The sequence below is a fragment of the Amblyomma americanum genome, chromosome 8, assembly GCF_052857255.1.
Source record: "Amblyomma americanum isolate KBUSLIRL-KWMA chromosome 8, ASM5285725v1, whole genome shotgun sequence".
Classification (NCBI taxonomy): Eukaryota; Metazoa; Arthropoda; class Arachnida; order Ixodida; family Ixodidae; genus Amblyomma; species Amblyomma americanum.
This window is the reverse complement of record NC_135504.1, coordinates 12,685,009-12,709,800: the sequence shown is the minus strand read 5'-3', so window position 1 is coordinate 12,709,800 and position 24,792 is coordinate 12,685,009. Positions and strand designations below refer to the sequence as shown.

At 45.1% G+C, this 24,792-nt stretch overlaps 2 protein-coding genes across 2 annotated transcripts in view; both read right to left on the bottom strand.

Annotated features, from left to right (window-relative positions):
• The window catches only part of LOC144100924 (fatty acid synthase-like), a 46,622-nt gene extending 31,875 nt beyond the window's left edge, over window positions 1-14,747 (bottom strand). The window contains exons 1-7 of the mRNA XM_077633847.1: window positions 14,436-14,747; window positions 10,907-11,045; window positions 9,875-10,201; window positions 8,219-8,419; window positions 5,423-5,545; window positions 3,452-3,685; window positions 1,174-1,475 (exon numbers count right to left, since the gene is read on the bottom strand). Coding sequence (XP_077489973.1) covers window positions 1,174-1,475; window positions 3,452-3,685; window positions 5,423-5,545; window positions 8,219-8,419; window positions 9,875-10,201; window positions 10,907-11,045 — 1,326 coding nt within the window. The 5' untranslated portion in view covers window positions 14,436-14,747. The remainder of the gene's footprint in view (window positions 1-1,173; window positions 1,476-3,451; window positions 3,686-5,422; window positions 5,546-8,218; window positions 8,420-9,874; window positions 10,202-10,906; window positions 11,046-14,435) is intronic.
• Window positions 14,748-18,337: 3,590 nt separating this feature from the next.
• Window positions 18,338-24,792, bottom strand: part of LOC144100923 (fatty acid synthase-like) — a 57,666-nt gene continuing 51,211 nt past the window's right edge. The window contains exons 22-24 of the mRNA XM_077633846.1: window positions 23,266-23,509; window positions 21,978-22,220; window positions 18,338-18,857 (exon numbers count right to left, since the gene is read on the bottom strand). Of these exons, the coding sequence (XP_077489972.1) occupies window positions 18,643-18,857; window positions 21,978-22,220; window positions 23,266-23,509 (702 nt within the window). The 3' untranslated portion in view covers window positions 18,338-18,642. The remainder of the gene's footprint in view (window positions 18,858-21,977; window positions 22,221-23,265; window positions 23,510-24,792) is intronic.

Sequence of the window (24,792 nt, the reverse complement as noted above, 5' to 3'; positions counted from 1 at the left end):
CGCCCGACAGAAGAGCCAGTCAGTTTGACCGCACATTCACCTACTAGGCTGTTCCATCTGTGGACCACGCTCGCTATTTATTATTACGTCGTGCAGTCCACATGCTGCTCAAAAGCGCAACAGATTTTTCCTGCAGTATCCTGTCAAGCACCTTTGCGGAACAGTCATCATCTGCTTAGAAACACCCCACAGAACAACCGCGTGGCCTTTACGAACAGATGCATTTTCATATCAGGTTATACCACGAAAAGGTACAGGGAACTTATCGGTCTACTTGATTCTTAACGTAGAATGGTCAAACATCGTGGCATATTTGCTGCCTGTCGACAAACTGGTTACCCGAAAAAAGGAACTTGTACACGCTATCATTCCTGTTCACATCTAATACTACAAGTTTTCTATGAACAACAAAGCTGACTGGTTCCCGTTATATAACATCGCGCTTTTCAAGGCCTCTTGGTGTCCACATTAAGCTTACCTGTCAAGATGGGACGATAGCACAGTGCCTTCGCGCGGTGGCCAGCGAAGTTGATCTGTTCGCGAAGCCGCGGGTTCGAAACCCAGTTACGGCAAAATTTGTTACTTCTGCATGGGTTGTTGCTACGCTAGGTTTTTGCTAAGGTCACTCTCAATGTCACCTACCCATTGGCTACAGCTGATGCGAAGCTGCCTGAACTTACCCTGGCTTCCTGCCATTGGCAGAAGCATACGCGGCGCTCCTTCGAACTAACCCAACCTTATCTGAATTATTCCCTGGCTTCACACAAGATTCTTGGTTGGTACTGCGTTAAGAAGTTATTTCGCACAAAAGGGATGTAGGTTTACTAACTTGATATTTATAACCACCAGCTCGTTACTCTCGATGGATTTCTTGAGCGAGCAGTGTCTCCTGTTCCCATAATACTGTGCTCTTGCCTGAAAAAAATCTGCAGCGCGTAGACGTCGGTTCACAAAATCTTCCGGGCAAATTACCGGATATTTACGAGTAGAGTTAACGTCGTTAAAGAAGGTAATGACTCTGTTTCACGACTGTGGGCGAGAACATTGCTGCCCGGAATAATCCGCGTCTTAAGACAGGGAGTGCAACAATGCACGCAACAAACAGATTTTCAAAGCAGCACTAGAAGGGTAGGATATTGCAAAAATATCTAACAGGCACAAAAGTAGACTCACCATCAGAGAACCTTGGCTCCGTCCAGCCACTAGAACCAACCTTGGTAGGTGAGCCTGATTCCGCGCGATACCTTCCACGTGTGGTCCTTCCCTCGGCTCAAGAATGACGTGGACAGAGCTGCCACCCAGGCCGAACGAATTTATGCCTACCGGACCGCCTAGGAAAGGAGTAAGTTCGGCCACTACTTTAACGCTGCCGTCCCGCAAACATGCAATGTTCGGATTTGGTTCTCTGAAGTGGAGGTTTGCTGCAATGACGCCGGTCTCCATGGCGAGGATTACCTTGGCGAGTGAGCTGATGCCTGCGACGTGAAGGCAAAAAGAGTGAACAATAACAGTGCCGACACCATTGATAGTTTGCACCAATATGGCGAAAGCCTGGCTGACGTGTTCGGAGTTTTGCATAGTCTGGCGCAGGAAAGCATTTTAATTCGACATGTATAAATGAGTTTGAAGAAGATCGCATGTTTTAGTCAACGTACACAGCTTTGATATAAAATATTGAGGGCAATACTGCATTATATGTGTAACTGCTGTTCCTTTGACTGAATACATCACCCAATTTAAACAACAGCTTCGAGTGTCTTGGATTCTGACGCGTCATATGTATGCGACTAAGCAGAAGACGATAGTCTACAGTAAGCTTGCTGAGCCGGCTCCGGCTTTGAGAAGCGTCTGCGTAAGCACAGTGGTCTGTTTGAACAGGACCGAGTGCGTTGAGCAGGCAGCGCGGCAGAAGCAGCGCGGACCCGCGTCACCTGGGATTTCTCACAGCTTAGAAGGCCATACCGAAGCAGGACCAGATTAACGTAAAATATACCGCGCACGCTGTGTCTTACCGCACTCAAAGGGGATCTGAAAAGCGGCCTAATAAAGTTGCGGTATACCTATGAGGACGCCCCTTAAGGAATATCCTCTGCAAAGAATTTTTTTGACGCACTCTGCCTAAGCTCGGTTTTCTAAAGACTTTTCTCTGGATGAGTTGGTGCATAGCTAATTTTTTTCCCCTGCGGATTCCATCACTTAGACGAGTTATCTGCAGTCAAAATTTGAATTGAAAATTTTATTTGAGCATCTTCACATCTTTTCTGCTCCTCTCGTCAATTTTTCTACGCTGAAAGGTCTGCGTGCTTCAGCCATCCGCACTACCGGGGAGGAGCTTCCTGAGTCGCAGGAGCTACGCCGTTTTCTTGGCCCACCAATCTAACCAATCTGACCGAGGAGTGTGCAAGCATGAAAAAGTCGCGAAAAGGCTCACGAACTTTCGCTCTTGATTATGAGTTATTTGCTGCATGTACAAGTGCAATATTGTGCTCAGGTGTTCATGACAACACAGTGTAGTGATAGAGCGAGTTGATGTTCTCTTCTCGGAAGGTGTTTCACAGCCCGTTTAATAAAACGCGAGCAATTGTGTGCCTTCCGAAGCAGCAAAACGTTCCTCCCGAGTTCTAGCATTTGAATGGCTAATCAATGAAACTGGCCCAGTCCTGCGTCAATTACCTCCTCACACGTGGTCTAATGGCAGGGATATGGAATATCACGCTAGTTTAGTGCCAGAGCCGAGCTAGTAAGCTCTATACTGTATGGGAGGCAGCTCGTTTTGCACAGAATTGTGAAAAAGTGGGCATGGAAAATAAACGCGTCGACAAGGCCAGTAAACAAACCAGATTAATAGCACACAAAATGTGCCAGAGTGTTGGTAAAATGTTTAGGGGAATCCCCCAAGGTGGAGTAGGTTTGTAATAGGGGAGTTATTACTCATTGTCATTCACCCAAGCGCAACCATACGGCTACAAAGAAAAATTGGCGCTGGTTTTGCTCTGGTTAAACCTGGACGGACGCGATAGCTACAGCTGGCCGAGTGGAACTTGGTCACATGACCAACCACGTGACGAACCACGTGATCAGCCACGCCACCGGAAACTGCTCCGCACCACACGACCAACCACGTGACAGCGTGGCGGCGCCGCCGCGCTGAATGCTCGAAATGCTACCGTAATGTAGCTATCGCTACAAAATTCACCCTGGTCTTGGGTTCGAACCCGGGACCATCGCTTCACCGGAGCTTTACCTATGTAGCCGCATGGCTGCGCTTAGGTGGATGCCAATGAGTAATTACTCCCTTATTACAAAATGTGCGAGACTTTGCCGAGACCGATGTGGAAAGTGCGGCGTGAAGCATTTACAATGTGCCGTAGATTGGGCTCCATGGTCCCGTGAAGCACTCCATGGGTAATCCTGCGCACGTAAACGATATATAGCGTTGTAAATTTTTCACCACAAGCCGGCTCCCCGTGTCCAACGTTGCTCTTGACGGCTCCAACCTTGAGCGGCTTTTCTCGCCCTGGCTGGCAGAAAACGTTGCTGATCGAGCACAGCTCCTGGCTGTCGCCCACTTGGGTTCCGGTGCCGTGTGCTTCGACGTAGTCAACCTTCCGCGGATCCACATGGGCCTCTTCGTAGACGTCCCTCAGCAGGCGTTCCTGTGCCTCCTTAGAAGGAAACGTGATCCCTGGAACATGAAAGAAGCATGTTTGTAACGCGCTTTCAAGCCAGGGAAGCATCACGAGTCACGGAGCACGTATCTCGCTCGATAGCGCACCACTGAACATGAAACTTTTAAACATAATGAAAAGTTGCAACTTAACCAGACCTACATATCGACTAAACGTCTGCACATACTCATCCTTTTTGACATACCCCTGGCTGCTTACGCCCTGTTGAAATTTTCATACCCACTCAAGGGCCGCTCTGCAGCTGCTTATCAAATGATCCCGTACCTCTGTTTTCGCCCATGAACACATGCAAATACTCCGTTAACCAACAGGTCCATCGCTTCCTTAGGGCAGCGAACTGGACTCGAAGAGAAGGGCAAGCGTTGCAAGGGGCGTCAGAAAGTCAGTTCAATAAAACTTGTTGCTGGGCTAGTTAGGGACACATACCTGAATAAAATGTAGCGCAAAAGAGACCAGCACGGGAGGGAGACACCACAAACAGTTGTTAGTAGCATTCGTGTTTGTGGTGTCTTCCTCCCGTGCTCGTCTCTTTCGCGCTACATTTTATTCAAAGAGAAAATCAAGCGCGGATGAAATTGATAAATTTGCGGAAATAAAGTAGATGCAAATGGCACAGAGCGATGTAAAATGGAGGGATGCGGGAGATCTCTTTGGCGCACAGTCGGCTAGTTAAGACGCTGATGATGACGACTTCGCAAACTGACGGCTATAGCTGAAATGGAGATGCATAATGCATACTCACATTAAAGGCGCGCACGATACGGACAACCGCGCATAGCACCAATGTCAGTGGCCGCTAAAGCCTCCTGATGTTTCAAAGTAGTGCAACTCTCTTCCGCGCGGCGCTTTCCACTTCATTTCTCCTCACTTCCCGCCGCCACCTTTCTGCGCTCTATAGGTCACACTTCAATGAAGAAACGTGACCATATTTCTATCAAAGAGTACATTTTTGTTTCTTGAACTAACTCCAGCGCTCGCTTCTCACTATATGCTGTTTCCTGGAACCACAGAAACATTTATCGCTACGTCAGTCTGTCATCGGCTATGAGCATGACAGCACTGAGATTTGGAAGGAGATAATTAGCCCTAAAGGGGGGAGAACACAAACAGAACTTGGACACCTAAGTTGCTTTCACAATGATCAGCTCCACGGCTTGCAAGCGATGAGAACACTCTAACGCACACAGCGCTACGTAATTCCTCGGCACAGTTATGGCAGTCCTCGCCATGATTTCACAACGTTCGAAAGTCCGCACAGCGTGCTTCCGTACGCGTCACTATGAGTCTTAGTGCGCTTCGAACTTCATGATATTCAGGCGGAAATATTCGGAAAATTCCGCATCATGCCTGGACGCCACGTTCGGTGTCCGACTCGGCGCGGCTGTGCTTTCTCATGTTGGCCTGACTGTGCTGAGATCGGGACCTGAAAGCATGACATGTTTAACACTGATTTACACTACAGGAACGTAAAAAGAGCTTCTCTTACAAAACCTCGAGGCGTAGACAGCGAAAGCATGCAACACAATATCATTTACAAGGGTAGAAGTTTGCACAACTTAGTCATCACCAATAATGTAGCGCGCGTAACACAAGTACATGTGACATGTGCTGTTTTACTCGTTCTATCCTTATAGTACAAACGCTACAGTATTCATCAAACCAAAGGCACCTGTTGATACTTGTCATTTTCCGCAAACGCAGTCAACTAAGCGTCACTACTTTGGTTAACCCACCTTCACTTGTGTATCCGTCGGAAAGTGACTTGATGTGGGTGATCTTGGCGTAGATTCGACGAGCTTCCGATGTTCGTTGAACAAAGAACACGCCGACCGTTTCGCTTCGGACATAGCCATTTGCTGTAACACGATGACAAACGATCATATTCTACGTTACATCTCGCGTTAAGTGCAGACTAGAATAAAATAGTACATTGCACTGTCTGGGGTCTCGAATTGTCAAGAGCATTTCGGGAGTTTGTACTTTAGCCTCTTTGCCATTGGTCGCCGGTGGAGTCACCTGCTCAGCGCTGACGTCATGCTCGTTACCTCTAATACTACCATAGGAAGTGAATGCATTTATAAACAAATTGTTTTGAAATACCACGCCAGTTTCGCAAACTGACTGTCTCCTCTTTTGGGGATTTCGACGCTTTAAAGGCCAATCACATGAGCTTAAAAAAAAAAAGAAACCAGTGTATACTTATTGCTGCGACGATTTCGAACCGACTACCTTCGGCGGTTGAGATGTTGCCGTTTCTTTAAGGGCCCTCCTATCTACTGCGATATTTCTCGCGTTTATGTTTTAATTCGTTAGCAGTAGAGTCCCATCTTGAAGAAAAATTTTCCGGTGGTCTAGCATTGCTAAGCATGAACATTGTGCGAAAGCTCTCTTTTTTTTGCGGGTGTACACCACCGCCACGTATACCTGAAAACGCGATGGAGATGTCCACTGATCCAGGGAGCCAGTTATGCGCGCCTTCAACTTTTTCATCATCAATGCCAATTTACCCAATGTACGCCGGCGTTGAATGCTCCAGTGCCTCGCTTCTGAAACAAAGCGTATTGCTCTAGTGCAGTGTTTCTGCCACAACGTTGTCCACGCGAAACCACGCAGCGCATATCTCACTGTCACGGTCTCCACATATCTCAAAGCGCGAATATTAGTTTTATAGTATTATTAATTGATGAAGAAGCCGATATGCAATGTAAAGTGCGAGAGTGTGTTGCAGTTCAGCATGAGGCTTTACAGGGTTTATCGTGAGCATAGTGCTCTCGTGCAGTGGCCAGTGACGGTCATCTGTTAGCGCGAGTTGCGGCAATATTTATTTTGTTTGGTTATTTATTTACAGTTTGGTCACGATCACCCTCTAGGTCAAGCTTCACACAAACCGGTGAGCCGGTTTCACCTCCTGAAGTAGTGCTTTGCATCGGAAAGCTCCTTTGAGTGATGCCACGTCTTCTCGGATTCTATCATTAATACATCGGCCAGTTTAGCTAATGTAGTATTGTTCACAAGAGAACGGTATCTTGTAGATAGCGCCATCTTGGCAGGCTAATAATAATAATAATTGGTTTTTGGGGAAAGGAAATGGCACATATCGTTGGACACCTGAACCGCGCCGTAAGGGAAGGGATAAAGGAGGGAGTGAAAGGAGGGAGTGAAAGAAGAAAGGAAGAAAGAGGTGCCGTAGTGAAGGGCTCCGGAATAATTTCGACCACCTGGGGATCTTCAACTTGCACTGACATCGTACAGCACACGGACGCCTTATCGTTTTTACTCCATAAAAACGCAGCCGCCGCGGTCGTGTTCGAACCCGGGAACTCCGGATCAGTAGCCTAGCACCCTAACCACTGAGCCCCCGCGGCTGGTGTCTCTTGGCAGGCTCAGAATCACTTCTCGTGTTTTTTCGATCAAGCGTGGCGAACGTTGCTTCCGTTGACTTGGCGGCACATCGAGTAGCCCTTGTTCGGGGTAAAACACAGGACTTTTATGCCGATTTTTGGGGCTATTTTTTTTCAAAGGGCCCTATCTAGCAACCTTGCCCATCGTCAACGTAACCATAAATGCGGAATCAAATTCAGGCAGATCACGTTTTTGGAAGGTGCACAGACAAGCTGTCGAGCGAGATTATTAAGGCACTGGCGATAGACCATGGCCTGCGAACAGTACACCTTCAGTCAATCTGACAAGCAAAGAAAAATAAATTCTTGTACAGTGCATACACGCAGAAGTTGTGCTTCATCATATCTAAGGAAGAACACAAAGAAGAAAATGTTATGTCGCCCCTATATACGGTTGCCTTTACCGTCAATAGAGTTGTTGATAGTGTCCGCGTTGGGCTTTGTTTTTCATGTGTTTGTGTCTATTCCCGTGCTGAAGCCACTCAAGCTATGTACCAGCTAGCTCAGGCACGATCAGTTTTGCACTTTTTAATATTCGAGCACTAAGTAACGGAAGTCAGGAGAGCCTGCAGTGATGCCATTAACAAAATTTTGTATTATGCTGTTCAGTTCCGAACCACACATCTCCACTGACGCGAATTTTTGAAGGCGAATTGATCTAACTAAGGTTATTTCTTTTTTCACATTCTTTGGTCAGCAGCAGTGTTTAGAATTAGCCTTTTGTTTATTTGGACAAGAAGTTTTTGTAACTGGATAAAAAGTGTGATTATTGAGCAGCAGCTAGGTCCAACACATACGTTTCTTTTGCACCTAGTGTTTTCTTGCTTATTCATACTGAGTGATTTGTGAATATTTTTTGAGTATCTGATTCCTTACGCAGCGTCTGAATTCTGCAATATATTTTTTGTATCTTAAACGATAAACGTGTTCGACGATCTAGATGAATAGTTGAATAAACGAGCTCATTGAATGAACGAGCACGAGCTATATCTCCTTCAGTACTTAGTGTCGTTTATCAAGCGTCTAGAATGGTGCGGCCGCAATCAATAAGTTCATGCTATATTTGCAATTAAAAACTACGATGATTACCCATACAGTTACAAAACCGCACCTAGGATCTGAACTCACCGCGGGAGTCGAAGGTCATGCACTTCCCTTCCGGAGACAACATTCCCAGACGCAGGAAGCCTAATGATGAAGCCGGTTTCAGGCAGAGCGCGCTTCCGCCCACGACCGCCGCTTCGCACAGTCCGTAACGAATGGAAAGCACAGCCTGGTTCAGGGCAGCCATGGTGGATGAGCATCCCGAGTCTACAGCCATACTCAACCCTGAAGGTGGGGTACCAGGACACAATGAACGACACTTCGCTTGAAACTTTGCGAATGAAAATTTCTATGTTCTCATATGACGTCGACATTGATGATATAGAAATTCATTTAGGGTCGGCATAGACCAAACGTGATTAATACGGAATATACGGAATCCATGCAGACTACTTGAGGGTCTGATTCGGAAAGGTTGGAGTGTATATGGACCCCCTGAAAGCACTCTTGAAGTTCTTAAAGAAATCGCGGTTGAGTTCCCGACTATAAACTTTAAGCTTTAAGTGTACACCCTCTGTCCCCTTGTGACTACAGTCGATGGACACGTGACAAACTCATTTCGTTGCCGTTCTTTCTTTCCTTTTTTACGTTTTTTTCCTTTTCAGAAATACAGCTATGCTGCAGACCCGAAACACACCCTCTCTTTTTATGCTGCCAACCGTTTGTAGTCTCCAGAAGTAGAATAATGTGTTCCTCTTACAGCAGGATATATTTATAATACTGCTTATTATTGGCTTATTTTTACCATAACCAGTCATGCTCAAAGTTAAAGGTCACGGAAAAACATTTACTTTAATGGCAACAATATTTTACGGGGGGACGTCTTGTTGCAAGAAGCTTACATACATAGCGCCAGCTAAATCGGCGATTGTGCAAAACAGCCGTGCAACAAGCGATAAGCTAGGTAGCCAGCCTGCTGCCGAACTACTATCGGAATCATCTGTTACAGACGCTTCGCCCCTTTAGCTTTCTCCTCATTGCCAAAACAAAGCTGTCACCGAGTACAGTTCCCGAGTTGGCTACCTAGGTGAAGACCGAACTGTCACTTCCGTTGCAACCTAGCTCCGGAAGCTGTTCACTGAGCTGTTAGGCTTGTGAGCGAGATGCACCTGGGTATCAGTATAATTAGGCACACCGAAAATGCTGATCCTTTAAGTTCCAATGTCCGACGTATATGACGACGATCATACTAACGACAAAGTAACCCGCGCAATATTTACTCGCACAGCAAATGATCTAAAGCCACATTGTAAGTGCGAGAATATAGCGCGCACGTAGGAGTTACTGTTTTTGAAGTGTTCGCGTTTGTAACTAATGTCTTCATTTTCGTCCACCCCTTTTTACACGAGTGGCATGTATTTAATAAACATCAAGATTACGAGTTCAGATAGTTGAATTTGGTTAGGCCTTGGAAAGAACCGCGAAAAAAGATGACAATGAGAAACGCGCAACACAAGCGTATCAGTTATCTTTCTTTTGTGGTGGTCTTTTTTTCGCGTTTACTTTCCTAATGAAGTATTCATGGCATCAGATGATTTGTTGTCACATGCGCAGTTCGCGTTGTCTCGAGGCCACTGACTGCCATTCACTAGCAGAACATAGCTTTCGACCCAGTTAAGGTGACAAGAGAAGTGAATTGTTGCACCGAAGATAAGAAATTAGCACTGAGCAGAAACGCACCTTGGAAGTCGAATGAGTGAGTTATTCGACTGGCGAGCATGGATAGCGAGCTGCCAACCAAGCCGTATCCATCATTGTTGTCTGCGTCGAAGCTGAAAGCCTCGTGTGATTCGCAGTTGTTGCAACCTATGAAAACGCCGACCCTACGGCCGCGCAGCGTCGCTGGGTCGTAGCCGGAGTCCACAATGGCCTCGTAGGATGTCTCCATCAGAAGGCGCATTTGGGGGTCCATCGAGTGCGCCTGTCTTGGGGGCACGCCGAAGAACTCCGCGTCGAACAGGGACAGGTCACGAATCTTGCCCATGCGCTCTGGCAGGCCCAAATGGCCTGAAATATACGTATGTACGCAGATGGAGCCTTGTTATCACCTTCAAACCTATTTAAACTCTACATAGGCTTATTTATTCTAATATTTTCTGTGCCCCGCAGAGAAAGCAAAGGCTCGCGGCCTCCAGTGAGCAAAGCAACTGGACGAGCACTCTGTGCAGTCCGTGCACCGTGTGAATAGGCGTTAAATCCGGCACAGATATGGTGGATATATTGTCAAGAGGGTATTGAAGTTGTACAAATCTGTTCCGTTATAGGAACCAGTTCAGTAGCGCAAGGAACACAGACTTGACAATTACAGCCATCGAAGCGTAAACTACAACGGTCTTGCAATATTCACTAACGTGATTATTTCAAACCTAATGAAATTGTTTCCTTTAAGAATTATTTGAATCAGTTTTCTTGTTGTGTGCCAACTGACTGCTTGCGGCGAACATTTAAGGGCGCATTTTTTACCTCTACGCTAATACAAACTGTGCACTGTCTTCTAAACTCTGAGGTGAGATTTGTTATTCATATTATCAGTGGTTAGTCAGGGAGCTAAGGTTGCCATTGAAACTTTAGTAACTGTATTCTATAAAGCCGCCCTCGTTTAGGAAATGAGTCGCTTGTTGGTATTCAACGTTGACCTGCCTTCTTTTTTTATGCAGTTCTAGAGCTGCGCTTGAGTTATAGAACGCAGTCCAGTTGCGGTGGCACACATACCCCGAGGCCAGCGCATTTCATCGTCTGTGACGAAGTCAATACCAGCGTAGAGCTTTTCCTTGAACTCTGCCAAGCTGTCAGCTTGGGGAAATCGAGCTGAGAAACCGGTTATGACGACGTCTTCTTCTTTCACAGCCATCTGTAGGTGAGGAGGCAATTGTACAGTTAATACAATGAAAACTTTACGTTGCTATCTATGCTTTGAAAACAACTCCAGCTGTTTACTAGCTCGGCATTGAATTTGCAGCCGTAAAATGAAGACCGGTCGGTGCTAAGCGCCGTTTCATCGTTGAGAAAGTTGAGAGGATCAGACAGCCACAGAACCGTTGTTTGCGCATACGTATGTCACCGGAAATAATTTTAATATCCATTAAACGGCACGTCCGAAGCCCCATGATGCACGTACTGTCAAAGCCACTGCATTCATTGGTTGGTTGAAAGTGTTTAACATACCACTGCAGGAGGGCAGTTTTTTCTGTGTGCTTTTGATGCCGTTGAATGTACACAGATGACCATTGCCGACTAAGTTAGTTCTCTTTTTTTTCAAGGCACTACTTTTCTTATTTGCATAAGCGGAATCCTCTCAGCCCCGCTTTTCTGAACGCTTTTTTGAGCAACCACGTCTGCCCAGTATAACATAGCTATCTGTAAATATTATAAAATTATTGCCTAAGTTTCCTCCTTTGAGCCATCTTTACCAATAACATGTAAAGACCTGCTCCGTTCGCGTAATGTAGCACATCTCTGGGCATGCTTCGGGCAATGTAAGCAAGAGAGCCGGTTGGAGTCATTGAGAATTTTTTCCACAATTGATTAAACTGCTTTTGCAGCGTCACTGCAACGTTCATTACAGTGTGGGCAATAAACAGGCTTCCTTCTTCGACTGCGGATCTAATGCTTGAGCGAATAAACCCCAAGTGTGAGGCAATTTTTTCAATTATTAAACGTAACTTGCGCAACTGTGCAGAACAACGAGAACCTTTATACTCCAAGGAGCACCGCAGTTTTGTGGCATACTGTTGCGTGCTCACTTTGCAATCTGAAGGCCTTTGGTTCAGTTCCCCGCACATTCGGAAGAATCTTTCTGCTTCTTGATGACGTCATTACGGCGTTTTCTGGACTATTTTTCCTGGTCGCCGACAACGACAACGCGTTTCATTGCTAATTTGCCGCATGAAGCTTTCGCCTTGCGAGTTTCTCTCAGAAGCCCTTTTCGCTGACTTTTGGGCGCCGAACTGCCGCCACCACTACGTAAATATATATTTAAAAACACTAATTTAGTAAAGAACACTGTCTGTTTTAATCGCTATCGAGTTAGAAAAACTAATTCAAAATCTGGTGAGGGTCATTTTGATAGGAGTAAATAAGTTCATGGGCAATGCCGGAGACACACTGCATAGTGAATAATGTAGATAGGCATTAATACTGAGCTGCATATGTTTTTCTGTATATATAAAGAACCCTATTTTTTGCTTTCTCTTCTCTTTTCTTAAATTCAAAATTTTTGAAATAATCTGAAATCTTGTAAGTTTACCTTTCGGAATTAGTATTGACCTTCTGTATATTAATGCGTTTATCATAAAACGAACACCAGCTGTTTAAAAGTGGCGCCTTTGCAAAAAAAGTGACACCTTTGAAAGTGCAGATACAGGATATTAACACGCCACCGAAAATGTTCCAATGGCCAGCGCATTGTCTGGCATATAAGCCAGACCTCATGAGGTCATTGCTCATGAGTGGTTTTTTTTTCTCAATGCACGCCTCTAATTTATTCGACGCCTAAGAATATTTGTGAACAAGTTAAGCAGTGATACTGCAAGATCTCTATATTTTTTTTTTCGCGAGACGGGTTATTATTTGGTATAGCTTACTGAAAGTATGCCTCATTGAGCAATGCACGCAAACCTTCTAAAAAAAGGTTGTTCATGCGTTCACCACGTTTGTGAAATCTCCCCTGCATTGATTCCTATCAAAGGCACATAAAATCTTCTGGCGAAACAATTTTTCTTCCCATTATGAGCATAACAGTTGCCATCCATGCGCTTTGTATATTGTTCAGGATGCTGCTAAGAGAATGCAGAGAAAATATTCAGTACGTTTCATTGCATTCCTCTAACGGCAATATGGTGCATTGTATTTTTCAATACTAAATCAGATTTTTTTTCTGTCGAGAAATTCATTCTTTTCTTGAGAATTCTTCTTTTATACAATTGGAAAGGTGTGTGTTCACTCAGGCGCTTTGCAATTTTCTTAGCCAACTGGAAATAAACTCTTAAAATGGAAACGCTGCTTTGAATCAACCATGCAACAAGATAAAAAGTTCTTAACAGATTTGGCCGCAGGTGTTTCCCATAATTGTTACGCATTCTGATGACCGTGTAAAAAAAACTAAGTTCAGAAATAAACACTTCCATTGCTGCGGCGACACCTGTTTTGATATCACTGCTATCCAAGGAGTTACCTGTTCCTACTGGAAGACGACGTGCAGCGATATTTCACTGGAATTTAATTCGAGTGCCTATAGATTCGTTAAAGTCATTTTTCTATTTAACTTTGGACAGAAAGAGTGAAACATGGTCACCAATCAGAGAAGAGCGCAGAAATATAAAATTCTGGCGGCACTCAATTTCTCACACAGATATCTAGCAGAAAAGAACTTTTTGCAGTTTTTCTCAAACAGAATTTTATGCTTTTATCAAAAATTTGAGTAGAAAAAAAGTATTTTGGTATTGAGGTGTGAATATTTTGGTAACCACCCCCCTTGTGCATGCAGGGTGGCTTGCTATAAAATACTCTTCAAAAACTATTCCTAGCCACTTAATATCTCATTGCATAAACGATAGATGTAATCGTATGGAAGTAGCTGCCTTTCAAGAAAAAAAAATTCTCTTTTTTTCATTCTTCTATATTTTTGAGAGCCAGCTTGAACACCGTGGTGGCCCCATCGAGGTCTGCGATTCATTCCTCGGGGAAATCCGGAATGTCGGAACGTATTTTGAGGTTTTAAATAACATTCTGATCCTATCGCGATTTTTTCTTGTGCGTGTGATACTGACGCAAATACAGGAAAGATTTTTATCCTTGTTGCAGTTCTCTTGTGCTCACCGCTTACTCCACGATGCCTTTGCTTGCAAAAGTGCCCGCCAACACCGCTCCATAACAAGTCGATAGAGGTTACTTTAACTTAGAGTGCGGAAAGCATATGTGTACTGGAAGCTCAACGCCCACAGGAAAGGCTAAAATCCCCATAGGGGCGTCTGGAAGAGGAAATAATCGCGAATTCCCAAAAGATCATTAGATTCTACGGGCGCGGAAGGCATATTGCTGACGTGACATTTCCTTACGACGTTTTGCGACTGAATCTACTGCACATTAATTTCTTATTAAACGCTGCTACTGCGAATGAAGTACTAACTAAAAGGACATGCACAGCTTTCAATACGTCCCCCAAGTTTTTATTGTCTAAAGTACCGCTATAATTTTGCATTGATATTTTTTGATGAAAGTTATGGTAATATTTCACAAATACCTTGAATACCGGTCAGAAGTGGTGCACTAGACAATCAAGTGGTGATTGTCCAAGAGTAGGATGAACAGAGTTCCGTCGCCGAGGCTGTGTACATTAGGTGACTCAGTCGGAAAACTGACTATGCTGGTTAGTTAGACTTGGGCTTTGGATGCACAGCTGCCGAACTGCCCACTCAGCTCGTTTATCGTGCCTTCTGTGCTGCAGATGCGAACGCGAGCGCTGATAGCTTGGCGTGCGGTACATGCTAGACTTGCGAATCTGCGTGCGGTACATGCTAGACCGGATGCGGGAACCCATCCATGAGTAGGTGACGGTTCAGCTGCACAATAAACAGCTTTCCGTCGCTGGTGGAGCAAATAAAGCACTGCGCAGTATATCTGCAGAGACGGAGGTCGTCTATCAACAAGTGTCCCTGATGTTTCACTGACGCACACCACGCTGAGGTCGTTGAAAGCGCATTTTATTCCCGTAGATGAGCCACAAGTGTTGATGAATTCCACAGGTGCATAGCTCAGTTTTTCAGATGCTGCACTAAAAGCGATGAACCAACCTGTGAAAAGAGGCCTATCTCCTTGCTAGACCCATATAAAGATCGCCAAAGCAACGCAAACTCCTCAGCACACCTGCAAATTTCTCAGCGCATCAGTTAGGCTGTGTAATTAGTTCGCAGCTGCCGATGCGCATCGGAACGTTCATCCTAATACTACGCAGTATGGCTCAGTGACTGTGGTGCAAGCTGCGCTTGTGAGCTTTGGGTCACGGTGTACAATCCTGACCATGCCGTAGCATTTTGACGAGGGCGAGATGCAGGAATGACTGCGCTCTTTCAGGCGTCATTTACCGTAAAGAATCTCGGCTGGTCGAACTTTACCAGGGCCCTCATTACGGCGTTTTGCACGGCACACATGCAGCTTCGGGGCGTTAACCCAACAACCACTGCTACATCATTTTTCTTGTTATTACTCCTCTTTATGGAATTTTATCGACAGCGCGCTTCGCGCCAGCTGTCCCGCCGTCCTTAGGTCCACATAGACTGCTTTCTCTGATGTTTTACAATGCGGCAGGTTATTAGAAAATTGAAAAAAATTGAAAGTTGCTTTCAGGGGAAATGAAATGGCGCATTGTCTGTCTCACGTATCGGCGGACACTTGAACCGCGCCGTAAGGGAAAGGAGGAAGGAGAGAGTGAAAGAAGAAAGGAAGAAAGAGGTGCCATAGTGGAGGGTTGCGGATTAATTTCGACCACCTGGGGATCTTTGACGTGCACTGACATTGCACAGCACACGGGCGCCTTTGCGTTTCGCCTCCATCGAAATGCGGCCGCCGCGCTCGGGTTCGAATCCGTGTACTCCGGATCAGTAGCCGAACGCTGTAACCACTGAGCCACCGCGGTGGGTACTAGGTTATCAGAGAAGTGGTTTTTGAGGCACCAGCACAATCCTATCAGTTTTCTCATAACCAGTGCTTGAAACAGGAGAAAGCTGAAGGCCACCGATGTTTTAAACTTTTCTGTCCTTGTTATTGTTCGCGTTGTTGTTCTCCAGCACACTAGCATTTCTTCAACCCGTGGTAAGCCCCGCATAACTGTTCCACCTTCTTCCCCTGTCATTTTCCTGGCAGTATTTGCAACTCTGAACAGCTTATATATATATAAACACCGCATCAAGACTAAGCTACAAAGTATACCCTAATAGGAAAACGCACATCTCAGTGATGACATTACGGTAGAAGACTGCCACGCAGCACTGCAGAACATAACAGCCAGCACTGTACCAAGAGGAGGTGGAATGAAATGCCGTCTAGACAAAAATCTCCCTGATTTGTTTCTGAAAGAACTAAGTACCTTGTTTAACCATACTGACAATAGGGAACATTCTGAAAAAAGTAGACACATGGGTACACAGTCCTGATTGCCAAACAAGATAAACAGCCGGCAGTAACCCTAGCTGAGGCTGATCTCCCTGCACCTTAACAACTGGAAACTTTAAGCCTTCTAAGTTTTCATTTTAAGGAACGAAGAAATTTATGCTCACAAACGTTTATTGCTGATTCGGTTATTTATCCAAAAGAGTCGCATACAACATGAAGAGTGTTTATCGTCCTGAGATGACGTATCAATGCTTGTACATTCTCGTTTTTTTTTCTTGTTATTAGCGCCGCCACTACCAACCTTTTCAGCGCGTGGAGTGAAAACAACAATTCAGTTTTATGCCACCGAAACAACCTAACAGGATACGGGTAGGATGTGCGCAAGGCACGGAAACACTACAGCTGCGTCGGATGGAAGGTTTGTGCATTTAAACGCTGCTCATGTGACCCGCGGTACAGCACTCCCTAAATGCGATCAAAGTGCGGACAGGTGGCGAGAAGCAAAGAGGAATAGAGGGTGAGAGCTCTACATACGTCAGAGAGAGAACAGTGCGCGCGTAACTGCAAAAGGGGCGAAAGCACGCGGTTTCCGCTGTGTTGAAGACCGGCGCGTGTCGTCGGATAAAATTAAGAGGTAAAGTTTCAGTCTTTTTCATTCGTACTGAATGTGTCAGCCGCTGGCTATATTTTGTTTTGTAAGCGAGTGGGTCGTCACCAACCCGAGGGTACCTGAGCAAGAATTGAGGCATGCAAATGATAGCAGAACTCCAAGAGAACAGTAGTGCTAAGCAAGCGCTCTTGCAGGAATCGCTTCAGAAACACCTTCTGTATTTTCAGTTCCTGTGTAATTATCTCTTCTCCAAAGGCAGTAATCGGGGCACCTTTTTCACCGTACATTAGCGATATGGCGTGTTGCGTTAGAAGCCTCAAGAAACGTCACTGAGGCTGCAATAACTGGTGGCACTATCTCAATAATCTGGGACCCGGCGCAATCTACTGGAAACGGTTAGATTCGTCATTTTTTGGGCTGATGTTCCGGTCTGTGAAAAATAGCTGCGAAAAAACACAAAAATAAGAAAAGGAAAGGAGAACAAAGTGCTCACATGATTTCTTTCTCTCAAAATATTACAAATACAATGAGCGATATGGACAATGAAAGACCTGATTAAGATCTAGACAACATTGATCACATTTTACGTTGCAGAAGGACCGATAAACCGAGTGCTGTGTGATTTATCGGTCCTTGTGCAACGTAAAATGTGATTAATGTTGCCTAGATTTTAATCAGGTCTTTTGTGAATGACAGCGATGGTTGTGCGTCTAGGTTCATGCCTTATATAGCGTATGCATTTCGGTCTCCAATAAACAGTTGGAAGTCTGCACCTGTGTTGTCGTTTTTGTTCCTTTTCTCGTTTCGTGTCTCATTCGCAGGGTACCAACCTTTTTTCTGTATAGGAGTGCCTGAAATGGCGGTGCTGTGTTTGCTGTGTGCGTCATACGGCCGCTTGATGACATCACCCTATTTTTCTTGCCATCGCTGGGATTTTTTTCTACCGCCTGCGAGTGCACACGCACACCGCCGGCTTTTCTCGTAATCAGGCTAGTAATGCTTTTGCAACAAAAAGCAGCAAAGAAAGCTGAACGCGCTGTTGCTCGCCAACGAGAGCGTAGGAATGAAAAGCGGTTGATGTGGGCCGCTCTCCAAGGCTTGAGCGTGGCTATCAGCATCTGTGAGCTCTCTTAAAACGCGTTATACCTTTTCTTCATAACATTTCATGCTTGCATCCACTCTCAACGAAAAGACCGAAAAGACAGTCTGTAAATTTCTTTTTTTTAAGTATCTCAGGACGTGGCTTAAAGTTCGCGTCGCCTACTTTATTACAATGCTTGTGATACTTACGCAGTACATGCACATTGATTTTATGCTCCGATTGCACATGCAGATCCTGCCGGCTTTGTGCAGGAAATTATTTCCTTGCGCAGGGGGGGGGGGGGGGGGGGGGGGCTGGTATGTATATTGCATAAAAAAATTTTCAAATTATAAACAGTTTAATGTTCTTTAGCGCATTGAAATATTTCCTTGACGGCACTTTTAAGTCCCTGTGATAGTAATGGTGTATCCCTGCACCACGCTGGACAAGAAAGGCACAGAGAAATCGCCAAGTGTCCTACTTCTAGTGTCTCTCCTGCAGTTCTTGTAGACCTGCTTGGAAATAAAAAAAAATAAACTTTTCTGCTCTGTGTTGAAAAAAAAAGTCTATATATTTCAAAGTTCAAACCTGTCTTCGCGTCCTTTAGATGTGGCTCTCTAAGCGTGTCAGTCGTGAGACTTTCTCCTTCTAAGCGGGTTTGACGTCAGTGGGTGCTACACTCTCGCCGCTGCCGCCACCAATCTCTCGCAGCTGGTCGAAGGTAAGCTGCCGGATCTCCGACACAGACAGGGCGATGTCGTAGTCTCGTTCCAAGGTCTGCTTCACTTCGATGGCCATCAGTGAGTCCATGCCCAGTTCTCCAAGGCTCACGTTCGGCTTGAAGGCAGACGGCTCCTTTCCGCCTGTCGAGGGTCACAATTCAAGATGCTGTAATTCGCGACGCTACCACAGCCCAAGGTGCAACATCCTTAGACTATACTAACCACCACGCAAAATGATTCCTCTTGAGGTTCATACTGCATGTTGTCTTTTTCTTTTTTTCTTTTTTTGTTCTTTGCTGTTATTGTCAATCGCACTTTCTGGTATTGTGGTATTACGTTGTTTGTGTGGTGTTATTACTCTGTGCCTTTGACTTTTTCTCACCCCTCCCCTCTATAATGTTTTTATACCCTGAGGATACTTCAAATAAATAAAACAACAAAATAAGATAAATAAACACACGTAAATATTACCATAAACGAACGGTGACCAACATTAACCTGAGGTATAAATATCGCAATCCATAAACCCAGGAAAAAATACCTGAGCTCTCATATTCATTCTAGAATACACACCAGTCAATACCAACACCTACAAACGTAACCAGGGCACGAAGGAGGGGGGGGGGTTGAGTAGGGGAGAACGTATTCAGCTTCAGCACACCTTATGAATATTTTAAAAACCTCGATAAGATAACCCAACAAAAAATCCTAAGCCCGCGGTCTGCATTATCTTATTAAATAACAAAATGAGTGCAATTGATCAGTTTGGCAAGAAATCTCTGTACGCAAGCTTAGCATTTTTTTATATATATTTTCAATTTTTATTTTCTCTTTTGCAAAATTGCTTTTTCGGGCTACCTTTTCTTTTTTTTTTTGCTTTAAGCCCGTTTTGCAAAAGTTCAACCGGCCGGGATGCGTTCTTTTAGATTATTTTTAGAAATTTCCTACCATTCCAAATCCAAAAGAAGCTGCATGGTTTCGCTTTGCTTTGTTATCAAACAATTTTTCCAGAAAATGTATGAAGATCGCAGAAGGAAATGCAAAGGGGCCAGAGGATTACCTTCCAGAGCATAAAATGGTGTTAACAGGTCCTCAAAGGTATCATGTTTCGTTTTGTTAATCCACTGTGGAAAAACGCTGAGTCAATCGTGTTCTACTTCACAGCAAAAATATATACCACCATGCCCAACGGCTCAGTAAATAGAACTTTTTGTATTCCTCAAGTCCACGCGCCCCCACATATCAAAGCCAGCACGAAACTAGCTAGAAGTGGCAGTTCATTCAAAAAACCCTTTGCGATGGAGCATGTGGCATCAGATGGAAAAAGTTTATTTCAGTTGGCAACAATACTTTTTTTGCACCAACAGTCGCTCGTGTGACATAACCTTGTTCTGTCAGGGGTCAGGCTTGCGGGAAGGAATCATTCTAGGCTCGGTTTAATGCAATTGCAATTATTCTGTCGTCTCACAGAAAATTTCCAGCTTCTGCTTAACGAAATCTCCTGCTTGGTCAGTTTTCTGATGACTTCATCGAGGCCACATGACCCCAATTGACCACTCATAGAGAACCGCAAAACGTGAAACCTCGCGACTAATGAATTTTGATTCTTTGTGTACAGCATGTCTAGCCGTGATAGATCGTGCTTCGGGAGCCCGGCGAGATCCCATTGCTGTCACTAATCCAAGCTGAGAATTGTCTAGGCGGCCGCTAGATATTTTCACTTCCGGAGATCTGAATACCAGAATCTGTGACATTGTGTAATGATTTGTTCTATTTTTGTCTGATTCATTGTCACTTAGAGTCAAATCAGTGCACGCTGCAGTAACGGGTTGTTCCCTCTCTGCACATTACAGAAGCGTTACACTGTGTCTTGCACGAGTGCTGACGTGCCTGTAAAATTGGAACTTGTTTAGGCTACAGGTGTAATTTTTTCTCCTCTTCTTTTGTGGTGCCTGCTCTTTGGGCTGTCCAGTATGCCTCGGCAGTGTCGATCTTTATTTGTACGGGAAGGAGGGAACAAGTCAAGGTAGTTTTACGGCTCTTTTTCGGACTCTTTCCGAATCTAATGAACGAGAAATGGAGGAGTATGTTCACTATTTCGCAAAGGACGGGTTTAATTGGAGAGGCATGGGAGAGGCCTTTGCCCTGCAGTGGGTGTAGTCAAGGTGATTATGATTCTGATGATGACTTTCAGTATAATATACCACAACCTATTCGTGGCCTCCAAGTGGCAATTTTCAGAGACCACAGAAATACCTCTATACTTTATCACGAATGGGGACTCCTCCCTGTAATGATCGCTTCAGCTGGTAAAGGAATGGGTATTATATAAGTTGGCTTTGTAGATGTCTAAAATGCGCCGACTGGCAATTAACCTCATTTTTCTGCTTTCGTAGAATGCTAACTGATTGCGATAGGTGTTGAATGACAAGTGATCAGCGTCGATGAACATCCCACGCTTTATTTATAGGGTGAGCCGAATGTGAAGTCGGAATGTGTGCGCGCTGGCCGTAAGATAGCATTTGGTCATTGTGGCAATACAAGGCAGGTTTTTTACAGTATTATTGTGTCAGCATGCCGCCCCATTTCGCCAAAATCACTGACTTAAAGCGTCTGTGCACCCACTACATCAGTGCACCTGGCGGGGCGGACCTTAACTAGCGGTTGCTCCCAGAGTTACGCAGGAGGAGTGCGAGGAAGGGGCCCGTAGGCGACAGAACGCGATTTGGTTTTTTTGCATCACTTCCAATGAAATCGTTGACTGGTTGTCGCCACCCTCCTATCGCAGATTTGTCGTGTGGCATTTTATGACCGAGTGTCAATTTTTTTCCATCGACTTCAATGACCACGTTTTTTCTGTCCATTGTCAGAAATTCAGGACAAGTTTATGTGACCTAAGTGCAGAGCTTAGCGCAAGATTAGTATCTAAGAACGGTCATTGCTGAACGAACATCGATTGTATTGTCTCCCTGATTAGAGAATTGGTTGTTCATGCTACTCTGATGAGCTTGAGAAAATAAGAAGATGAATAGAGGAATGAAAATGGGACGAAAAAGACAGCCTTGTTAGAACCAGTGCATTTCGCTGGCGATGTGTGGGAATTGATTTGTGTGGAAGTTGCAAAAAAGCTTTGGCGTGTTTACGTCCAAAAGTCTAAGCAGCACACACGGTTTCACGGCTTAACTGAAGCCTACCTGGTACGCCTTCTTACTCAAGAAGCACGAAAGTTGTCAGTTTTAAAATGTGCACGTAGCCGCTTACCAAAGATCCTCGCGACTGTCTTCGCAAGATCTCTTGTGTTTGTCGTTTCCTCTTCAGACTTAGTTGAATGGTCGGCCTTCACAAGGCATGACAGGACGGGCTGCTTCAGGCTCAGGAATTGGTCCAGCACGTTCATGCAGGAGCTGATCACCTGTGGCGCACAGCCGGCGACTTCAGAGTCGGCGCCCTTTCTCCGATGCAGCACGCCTACTTCGGCGATCGGACCCCACTGAATCGCCAACCCTTGAAGGACAAAACATGCTCTAGGTAAATGCTTGGCTCAGAAATGTGTTTCTGTCCGAGCAAAATTGTAGCTCAATATGAGAATGCCCCTACATCACCGCACGGGAGAGCAGCCGTTCTTTTGCGTTTTTTTCATGAGTTTTGCCACATTTCTCTTTAATTTTAGGCACTCTAAACGAGCAGAAACAGGACTTTCGTATGACTGACAATTTTTAAGATTTTCTGTCGTTTGAAATATAGACGCAACTCTCTTCTTGTTTTTTTTTATTATGTTTTGCTTTCAAATGCATCCTCAATTGTTCTCTTTCTCACGCCGTGGAACTAAGTTTCTCTTTTTGAAGTGCTCTTTTTGAAGTGTGTTGCTGGCGTCAGAATAGCACTATGAAAATAAGAGAGGCTTAAGAAGTCTCTAAAAATCTTGGAATATCCAATTAAATCTCGCCTAATAAATTCCTCCGTTCTTTTCTATTTGAATTGCCTGTCCTCTTAAAGCTCAAGAATTTTTATAGCTTGATTATCTTTCTCTAAAGTAATAGAAGCTGACAAGATTTAGGTTCTGCACGGTCTCGTTGAAAGTGCATAAGGAGCAGAATTGCACCAGCACATTGATGAACGAAGTGACGAACTTATTTCCGTGCTTGCACCTGTAGCCCCCAAATATATTTTTCATGAAGAACGCTGTGGTGCGAAGTGAGAGGCAAGATAATCTGTGAATACCAGTGCCACTGAACCACTGTTTGTTAACCGCAGTGCTCGGCTTTATTACTCCAAACGAAGCGCATGAGGAGTCAGCGAAGGATAATGGAAGTTCTTATCAAAGGAAGTCAATCATTTCAACTAAATGTTTTCGCCGTTCTGACTTAAGTGATGCCGAATAGATATTTGTGGACAGTGTGCAGGTCGAGATAATTACTCTACCCTTTCAAGGTAGCAGGCCTGAACGCTACGCCAACCTGTTGCGTAACCAATGCACGTCCACTGCTCGTGTTTGGGGCCAAAGCAATCGCCCCGTTTTGGCGAGACCCTCTCGAGAGGGGCAGCTCACCGGGGAGGCCATCGGCGGCACGCCGTTCGCAGATTCGCTCCATGGCTGAGTTGGCGTAGGCGTAGTTGCTCTGTCCGACGTTGCCCCGACCGCAGGCCACGGAAGAGAAGACGACGAAGTGGTCGAGGTCGGGGCAGAGACTGCGCGAAAGCTCGTCCAATAGCTGGCTGCCGGCAGCCTTCGGTTTGCACACATGTTCGAAGGACTCGGCCGTCTGGTTTTCTAAAAGGGCGTCACTGAGAACCTGTAAAGGCAACAGGAACGGACTATGGCCTACTGTGATTGAATGTGTGCGTAGATGGCGTCTTCCGGAGTGGACTACATTATACTGTGAGTGAATGTGTGTATGGATTGTGGCACTGCAATGGCCTATGTTCTAATGTGACTGAATATGTGCATAGATGGTGACTTCTGGAGTGGACTGTGATGTGGACTGTGTGGAGTGATTGTGTGGAATAGATGGTGACTGCGGGAAAGAATGTGTGCTATTATAAGAGACTGTGCGCATAGCGGGGTTGATGCGACAGGCTTTAGGACTTTATTAACAAAGAAGGGACGCTACGGTGGAGCAATTGCCGGCAGATAAAGCAAGGCTAACCCCACCTGTAGCATTCAACACCTCAACTCAACTCAACCTGTAAAGAGATGCAGTGTGGACATTTATAATAATAATAATAATAATTGGTTTTGGGGGGAAAGGAAATGGCGCAGTATCTGTCTCATATATCGTTGGACACCTGAACCGCGCCGTAAGGGAAGGGTAAAGGAGGGAGTGAAAGAAGAAAGGAAGAGAGAGGTGCCCTAGTGGAGGGCTCCGGAATAATTTCGACCACCTGGGGATCTTTAACGTGCACTGACATCGCACAGCACACGGGCGCCTTAGCGTTTTTCCTCCATAAAAACGCAGCCGCCACGGTCGGGTTCGAACCCGGGAACTTCGGATCAGTAGTCGAGCGCCCTAACCACTGAGCCACCGCGGCGGGGCTGGACATTTATGGCGAAATCATATTCTACGCATTTTAGTTTCCATTTTTATGTGTGTATAGTAGTAGTAGTAATAGAAGTGGTTTATTAAAATAATAATCAAAAGGAAGGAAAAGATTTTTGCTAGACCCGGCATCTGCCATCGATTATGGAGCGCCTGAGCTGGGGCAGCGGAAATAAAGGACAGCACGCGGAATTGAGAAATGAAATGAAAGAGGTGAGGAGACCGGAAGAGAGGATAGGGGAGAGGGGTAATGTACACAAAAACTGTTTACACAATAATAAATATGGACAGGATGCGCGCGTGATTAGTTCATTGTGAATCACATGTGTGTGTGTACGAGGGGACTGGGGGAGGGAGCAGTGCAAATAACAATGAAAATGTAAAACAAGCATGAACATGTAAAGAAACCTCTTAGATGCGCAATGAGGGCAAGCGAAGCAAAATTTGCTCACACAGTGAGCAGATTTCTATCAGTTCTGTCATTAATTGCAAGTAAATCGCAAGTAAACGATCAGCGCAATGGGAAAGAGCCAAGAACA